Here is a 9,234-nt window from a genome sequence, read left to right as displayed (position 1 = left end):
AGGCCTCAGCATATAAATAGCATTTAAGGTCATGAGGCTAGATGAGATCACCAAGAGAATTAGTGCAAACTGTAGCCCAGGGAGTGCCAATGTTAAGCCAGAGAGTTGAGTAGGAACCAGCTACAGAGACAAATAGGGCAGTGAAATAGGCGCAAAACAATGAGAATGAGGTGTCCTGGGAGCCAAGTGAAGAAAAGTGTTAAGAGAAGGGAGTGTTCAGCTGTGCCACGATACTGATAACTCAAATAGTGTAAATACCTAGAATTAACATGTGTCCTTTCTTTGTAGTACTGGGACTGCAATGGGTCATCATTGATTTTGACAAGACAAAGCAAAGAATGAGAAGGGCAGAAATCTTATTGGACTCCAGAGAAGGGGGAAGAGAGGAATTGGGGCCAGGGAGCAAAGGAAACAATTACTTTCATTTTAACAATCACTTTTGAATAACAAAATAAACAGCAAATATAACTAGATATTTTAAATGAATATAATGAAGATTCTTGAAAAGTATTTCACAGATACTAAATAAGCTGTGTACTGCCCCACCGGTGTGGCTCAGTTGGTTGGGCCATTATCCTGTACACAAGGGGTTGCAAGTTCCATTCCAGGTCAGGGCACATGTCCTGGTTGAGGGTTCGATCCCCAGCTGGAGCATGTGCAGGAGGCAACTGATTGATGTTTCTCTCTCTCTCTTCCTTCCTCTCTCTAAAAACAGTAAAATAAAAATGTGTACTAATGTGAATATACTGTGGGTTTGTTAATTACAGATTTGCTATGGTCCTGTTTCAAACAACAGGGAGATCATTTATCAAGTCAGGGGAGTTCCTCCCTATTCCTAACTTAAGGTTTTATTATTTTTTAAGATGTGGAGGTTTTTTCCCCCTGTTTTAATTGAAATTGCTCTAAGATGTATCTCCTTTATCTGTGTTAGATTACATTGATACATTTTTCTAATTTTGAATTATCCTTTTACTCTTAAGATAAATCCTTGGTCACTCACAGTTTCATTACTGTTACTGTTTTTGTTTTGTGCTATTTATTTATTTAAAAAATATTTTTTATTGATTTCAGAGAGGAAGGCAGAGGGAAAGATAGAAACATCAATGATGAGAGAGAGTCATTGATTGGCTGCCTCCTGCATGTCACCTACAGGGGATTGAGCCACAACCCAGGCATGTGCTCTTGACCAGAATCGAACCCGTGACCCTTCAGTCCGCAGACCAACACTCTATCCACTGACCCAAACTAGCTTGGGCATGTTTTGTGCTTTTTAAAAATACATTGATTTATTTTATATTTTTAAATCTACATTTTATAAGAATGATTTTTGTCATATATTGTGATTGTCCAGTTTTAGTTTCAAGGTTATATTAGCCTGATAAAATTAGTTGAGTAGTTTTAAGTAGTAGGCATTTTTTTCTTAAATAGTGGTTGACATATGAAAAGATTATCTGTTCCTTGAAGATTCAAGAAAGCTACCTATGAAAGTAGGCATTTTATCTATGTTTTAAAATGTAGTGGCATAAAGAACTTTGTGATTTTTAAAATCTATTATATCTCTAATTGTACTATGTTTTCATTCCTAATATTCGTTGTCTTTTTTAAGTCACCGTTGCTATACATGTCTTTTTAATACATTTTTCAAAGAACCAATTTTATGTTTTGTTGATCCTCTCTTTACTTTCATCAGTTTCATTAAACAAATTAATTTTATTTCTTTTCTTCTACTCCCTTTAGGTTTACTCTTCTCTTTTTCCTTCTTAAATTGAAATGCTTTGTATCTGCAGATACATAATGTCATATTGTCCCACTATTAATGATGCTATCTATGCTAGATCATTTTGGTTAGGGAGATAAATCCTTGTTCTCTCCATTGTTAAATGAGCAATATTCCCTTTGCAATACTAAGTAATCAGTAGGGTAATACTTCGGTACTGTGCAAATATTGTATTACGCAACATAATTTCACCTAATGAGTTTAACAACCACTAATGATCTTTACCCTAATCAGTTCTTTCACTGGGGTTTGTTAATGATTTTCTAATTCTATTATTCTTTCTACATTTATTAGCTTGTATGATGTCGTAAAGAAGAGCTTCCTTTTTTGTTGTACCCTCTTTTTATTTTAGTTTAGTGGGGAGGTTTTTTTTTGCTTGTTTTCAAGTTATTGTGAATTTTTTCAGTGTATTATACTCAGTTATAGTCATTATTCTTTTTGATGCTCAAATTGTCATTGTGGCTACTGGGAACCCCTTCACACTGGCCCTTGTCTCCTTCTGACAAGTCTCCATTAATCTTTGAGCATTTCCTTGCTTTCTGGCAGATGTCCTAAGCCTACTTTTTACTCTTCCCTGCTGACGACTTTAAAAGTTCTAACAGGAATTATGGATCAGATAAGCATGTATCTGGAAATGAAAAGGCAGATCCTAGTGCTAAGTTATAGTTTCAGGAGAGATTTCTAGTGATCTTCTGATTTGTGTTTCAGATGATAGTAGGACATTATCGATACAGGTATTTTGCCTCACAGCTCTAAAAGATTGACTCTAGATTTTGTAAAAATGCAAAAAATATAAATGAAAAATAAACAGTGAAAAAAAGCCTCCAGCTTTTGGACTTCACATAATTACTCAAGGATAATAATTATAAGATTGAAATAGAGACTGAATGATTTAGACTACCACAACAACCATTGTTGCTAATTTGAATCTAATCCCAATCAAAAGCATCTCAAAAATTCTAAAGGAAAAACTTTGTGAAAATGATTTTTTTTCCATTTAATGTTTTCTATTTTAGTTGCATGTTTAATTTTAGATTGTAAACGCTTTATGATATAAACTATATTTATAGCCTACATTTTCTAAAGTGTTGGTAAAGTACCATGGACACACTTGTGCAATAAATATTTACCAGCTGTTGGAGGTCCTTACCAAAGGCTTAATACCCCTCTGGCACAAATCACTGTACAGTTGTCATCATTGGCAGGAAGTTGACATTGAAAATCTTAGCTAGAATTCTTTTGCTTAAGGCAAACCTATGAGTGTTAAATTATTGAACTCTTTTCTAACAACTGAGGTTTTACCTTATATAAATTTTAATACTTTATATGGTATTTGTGTGCTAATCAGAGGTCAACTAAAGCTCATAGCTTATTAGATACTCCCAGTAAAATAGAGTGCTTAATTTAGCTTTCATTGGTATCTCTATTCACGTTCATTAATTTTCCATTACTTTCTCTTGTTCTTCCTTTTATATGGTGAATATATTATTTTTTACTTAAACTCAAAGAAAAGCTCTGTTTTATAAAGGATTAATTCATTTTTTGATCTGATGAACAGTTCTATTTGGGGGACTTCTTATCCCCATGAGAAAAGAAAATGATGGCTAATGAAGATACAATGTAGGACTAATTTTTTACCGTAATTCTTGCTATGAATAAAGAGTGTACATTTATTAATAAAAATGATGTCTTCCTCTCCCATCAATATATCACTCCTTTAAGGAGGTATTTTATTTTATTTTTAAATTTTTTTTAATTGATTTCAGAGGAAGGGAGAGTAGAGAGAAAAACATCAATGATGAGAGACAATAATTGATTGGCTGCCTCCTACACACCCCCCACTGGGGATCAAGTCAGCAACCCAGGCATGTGCCCTGACCGGGAATCGAACCGTGACCTCCTGGTTCATGGGCCGATGCTCAACCACTGAGCCACCCTGGCCAGGCAGGAGGTATTATTTTATTACTGTATAAAACTCAGTAGACTTTTTTTTGTACCTCCAAGTCCTGATAATTAAATATGTAAATGTTCATAGGATTTCCTGTACTGCTTAATTTTCTATAAACCTTTCCCATAGTATTGCTGAACATTCTCCAGTGCTTCTTAGTAATTCTGCATCTTAAGGTTTTATCCATTTAAATTAATAGTTTAGCTACAAGTATCCACTTCATTGTCTTTGTTTACATTTTTAAATGAAAAAGAGGAGATCATTTATTGAGCTTGAGAAACGACATTTAAGATCTGTGAAATGCATACTATTTCATAGGTAAAGACCTAATATTGTAGTACTTGCATGAAAAGGAATTAAGAAATATATTTTAAAAGCCAAGGTATTTTTCCCTAGTTTGAAATATTATGATCATACCAATAAAACTTTTTCCAGGATATTCTGCCTATTAAACAAGAAAACGAAAAACCCCTTTCAGAAAACATGGATGCATTTGAAAAAGTGAGAACAAAATTAGAAACACAGCCACAAGAAGAATATGAAATCATCAATGCAGAGGTAGGATATTTATGAATTTTTTTTAAACTCTGATATTACCAGTCAGGATGTAAACGAACTAACTACCTTGTGATTTATAGGCATAATCCCACATAAGAAGTAGACTGCTTTTGGCCTTTAAAATATGCTTAAAAACTTAAAGAACAACAAATAAGTATAGTGTGATCCTTAATGTAAATTATAAATGTCAAAACCGAAGTGAATTTTCAAGCACATTTTGTTAATTCTAGTTTTTGGAAAAAACCAATTCTGTTTAAAATTTTTTAAAGTAATTCCAAATGTAAGTTCAAATGAAACTGAGTCATATTTCTTTCTTATTAGAAAAGTATTTGATTGCCTATCTACACTTTTTTTAATGAAAAGAAATTCACTCTAAGTCGTGTTGTATGGAAGTCAAATATTTGTTTGACTATTTTATGGTTACCACAATCAGTTGCATTCAATATATAGGTATTACACATGAGCACTATTCATTCTCTCAGTTTCAGAATGTCTCTATCTGTCACCCACAGAGGATAAGATGCTTTGTGTAAAATCAAGACCATGAACAGTTGGTGGTGACAGCATATTTGAGAGGAAAGAATCTCAGAAAGTTATTGACTGGGTTTTCAGCCCAATCTGAGCCACAGTTTTCTCACCTACATCATTCTGGATTATCTTAAAGATGCCCCTTGATCTCTGTTAATGGCACCCCACTGTAGAGATGTTAGATGTTCCCAAAATACAACTAAAGTGCTTTGTACAGTCATGAGAACCAACATAGATTGCAATATTTCTTCTCTTTGTTGCCCCTTTCATTTGTGTATAAGAAATTCCTTCAGTGATTGTGGACACTTGAAAACCATTTCTTAACCACTGTGTTGTAAAAAGTGATCCATTTTATAGTTTTTATGTGTTCATCTATAAACTTCAACATGCTTTTATGAAAGATCCCATTTCTTCATCTTGACTAGTTAGAACATTAAACAGTTAAATTCAATCATGCTTAAATCGTTAAATTATTTATTATGTATTATTATTAAATAAACTATTTATTTCTTTTTATCGTCAGGTTAAACATGGAGGTTTTGTTTACTACCAAGAAGGTTGCTGCTTGGTGCGTTCAAAAGATGAAGAAGGTATACCACAATTTTTCCTTCTAGCATACTCTCATTTTTCAGATTTCACATTTTTCATAGGAAATTTGGTATTAATTCTCAAAGGCATAGAAAATTTTTTTAGATTATTTCTGAATTTTTATTAAATGGCTAGTTTTTAATATCTGGGTTTGTTTAAGATATAGTTTACAGCCACACTCAAAGCTTTGATAGGAAGAATGGAGATAGGAACCAGCATTTTTTGAGCATCTGCTGAATCCCAGGTACTGTACAAGGTACGATTAGTCAATGTCATTTACATTGTCTTTCTAGGTTCTATATCAGCCGTGGGCAAACTACGGCATGTTCTATATGGTCTCTAAACACTAGGCTATAATGGTATTGAATAATATCACATAAGTTGATGCATGGTATGATATGGACTAGCATAGGATAATATTAAATAACTAATGCCAGTTTCTGTGCAAAACAAGCTGCCATTAATGCTGCAGGAAGCCAGAATATAGCTTCTTACAGAAGAGGGATGCTGATTTAATTTTTTTAATTTTCTATCTCCTCACCTGAGGATACTTTTATTGATTTGACAGAGAGGAAGGGAGAGAGAGAGAGAAAGGGTTGCCTCCTGCATTTGCCCTGACCGGGAATCAAACCCAAAACCATTTTTGGGACACAGGACAATGCTCAACCAGCTGAGCCACCCAGCCAGGCAGAGGAATGCTAATTTGACATTGACATACAGTTTAAAGTATTTTTAAGTACATCTGTGGCATTATCTCTTTCATCCTTTTCTTTATGCAGCAGACAGTGATAATTATGAGGTTTTGTTCAATTTGGAGGAACTTAAATTAGACCAGCCCTTCATTGATTGTATCAGAGTGGCTCCTGATGAAAAATATGTAGCTGCCAAGATCAGAACGGAAGATTCGGAAGCATCTACCTGTATAGTTGTGAAGCTCAGTGACCAGCCTGTCATGGAAGCTTCTTTCCCCAATGTGTCCAGTTTTGGTAAGCCACCAACCACAACAGTCTTCTATTTGACAAAGCAACCATAGAGAATTGTTCACACTTTTGAAACATTTTATTTGCCCAGGAGAGTGAATGAGAAAGTGAGTGCCTGATTTGTTTACCCCGTGGTCTCCACACCTGACTATGTGCCTCTTATTCAAGGGACTGCCCCTTCTTTAATTATATATTTGATAGCAAATTACCCAAGGTCACTACCAAGAGAAACTTGAGAACATGTCGTCGAACTAACTTTTTCATCAGTAGAGTTGTGATATTTTTACTAATAGAACCAACTTTAAATGTTATCATTGATCATTGAGTAATACGTGTCTATACCTTATCCTCCTTTTTCATTTTCCGTCATAAATTTCCGCATTGTTTCATAACTACATGCTTTTGCAATGAATTGATCCTAATACATAAATTTGGTACATTTTAACCTCTCTTAAAATCAGGATGCATATTATACCCTGCTGCCTTACAGTAACTGTCAGCCAGGTGGCAGTCATGATGTCATTTTGTGAAAACTTCCACTGACAGCTTCTGGTAAGATCAAGAAAACCCCAGCTTTAAAGTATATCTGGTAGTCTGAGATATCATGTGGCTTGAAAGCAGACAGAAAACATTTAGGCATGAGAGAAAATGACCTAATATTTCCTCATACTTAAAGTTAGAGGTTTTAGATTTAAACATAATTTATCTCCTGAAAACAAATAATGACTTTACCAAAGTCTTCCCTAAATATTGAACATTCCTCTCCTATTTAGAAACTTTAGTGTCCTGAGACTGATAACAACTTGAAAACTTAGAATTGATGTAGTATAATATTTTATTCTCTGGAAAGCTCTTAGGTTTATATAACACAGGTTATATACAGTTGAATCTATGTTAGATTTAGATTTCCAGGGATAAACTTACACATCTCTTTTCTTTGGCACTCAAACTTAGAATGCACTGTGCCTTTTTTTTAAAACATTATTTTATTTTTTAATATTTTTGTTTTCAGAGAGGAAGGAAGAGGGAGAGAGAGATAGAAACATCAATGATGAGAGAGAATCATTGATTGGCTGCCTCCTTCACGCCCCCCACTGGGGATCGAGCCCACAACCCGGGGATGTGCCCTTGACCGGAATCAAACTTGGGACCCTTCAGTCCGCAGGCCGACGCTCTATCCACCGAACCAAACTGGCTAGGTCTATGCCTTTTTTATAAAACTGTAAGTAGTTGGCTATGTATAATTCTTTAATATTTTTTCCCCAGAATGGGTAAAGGATGAAGAAGATGAGGATGTTTTATTCTATACCTTCCAGAGGAACCTTCGCTGTCATGATGTGTATCGAGCCACTTTTGGTGAAAACAAACGTAATGAACGTTTTTACACAGAAAAAGACCCAAGGTACTAGAATAATACAATTAAAGCTTTGTCTCCAACGTATTTCTCCAGTTATCTAAAGTGCTGCTCTTGGTTGACTTAAAATGTTGATTTTGGCTGGAAACAAATATAATATTGTAATTATTCTTTTTTGTAAGTTATTTAGATTCAAAACTGGAGTTTAGGCATATTCAAACTCCAGAGTAAACACAAATACATCGTTAGACTGCAAATGATGAGTTACTCACATTCTCTCTGGACTGTGACGCATGAGAGGAATTGATGACTGAACATTTAATAGGGTTGTCATATAGCAATTATAAATCTCTTGTAAGTCAGATACCATGGTATCAGTTGCACAGGATTCACTACGCATTTCATAGAGATTATCTGAATTTTAAATTGCTTTGCTTTGAGCCATGATGGCCATTGGTCCTTATATTTTACCTTCCCCGGTACTTTGGTAATTCCTTCCTAAAGCTGCTTGTCTTTATTTCCTTGTAATCTCTAGGACTCATGCCTTATATTACCACTTAAGCTTGGAAGGAAATGATAGTAAATGTATCTGGCAAAATTCCTGGTAATTGAGAAACAATTTTTTTTCTTAACACAAGGGTCCTGTCACTTCATCATTGTTCATCATTAAACAATATAGTTTGGACAATATCTGAACAGATTTTGCAAGGAAAAAAAAGGGGGGATTTAATACTAAATAAATTTATGGCAGTGAAGTCAATATCAAATCAAGAAAATTAACCCTTCGTTTCATAAGAGCTGGCAAGGATCTTAAAGAAAATCTTGAAAGAAAGGAAGGAAGGAGGGAGGGAATCTTGTACAACTCCTAATTAATTAATAGTAATAATCTTAGGTCTAAAGGAATTACATTATTCCAGGCCATAGAACTAACATTCTTGGTCCAGTGATATATAGTAATTACTTTTTTTCTAATGATGATTGTTTTAATGAGATTGATTTTAATGATCATAAAGACTATGTAACTAATGTTGGGGGAGATATTGATATTATGTGACATAAAAAAATGCAGAATCCTGCCATGGCTGGTATGGCTCGGTTGGTGTGTCATTCCATAATGCTGAAAGATTTCAGGTTGATCCCTGATCTAGGTGCATACGGGAGGCAACTGACCGATTTTCTCTCCCACTCTCTCTCTCTCTCTCTCTCTCCCCTCCCTTTACCTTCTCTCTAAAATTAATCAATAAGCATGTCCGCAGGTGAGGATTTTTTTAAAAAAGCAGAATCTTTAATTGCATGTATACTTTAATTCCATCTATTTAAAGACATGAATGATATACAAATAAACCTTAAAAGAAAAACAAGAAAAATTAAAATAATTACATTAATTTTTTTAAATGTGCTAGGTTAGTGGAATTGTGAGGAATTTTCTTCCCGACTATTGATCTGTTTTGTTGTAAAAGCTAGGAGAACCCTAACTGGTTTGGCTCAGTGATAGAGCGTC

General features: G+C 34.4%; 1 protein-coding gene across 5 annotated transcripts in view; it reads left to right on the top strand.

The window, feature by feature from the left end:
- PREPL (prolyl endopeptidase-like) overlaps window positions 1–9,234 on the top strand; it is a 29,297-nt gene that overhangs the window by 5,350 nt on the left and 14,713 nt on the right. For 4 of the 5 annotated variants that reach the window (XM_005864773.2, XM_005864771.2, XM_005864772.2 and 1 more), the window contains 4 exons: window positions 4,161–4,283; window positions 5,335–5,401; window positions 6,179–6,385; window positions 7,646–7,781. In XM_005864773.2, coding sequence (XP_005864835.1) covers window positions 4,161–4,283; window positions 5,335–5,401; window positions 6,179–6,385; window positions 7,646–7,781 — 533 coding nt within the window. The remainder of the gene's footprint in view (window positions 1–4,160; window positions 4,284–5,334; window positions 5,402–6,178; window positions 6,386–7,645; window positions 7,782–9,234) is intronic. The other variant, XM_014538464.1, reaches the window with a different exon arrangement.

The sequence above is a fragment of the Myotis brandtii genome, unplaced genomic scaffold, assembly GCF_000412655.1.
Source record: "Myotis brandtii unplaced genomic scaffold, ASM41265v1 scaffold191, whole genome shotgun sequence".
Lineage (NCBI taxonomy): Eukaryota > Metazoa > Chordata > Mammalia > Chiroptera > Vespertilionidae > Myotis > Myotis brandtii.
This window is presented reverse-complemented; position numbering and strand designations above follow the sequence as displayed.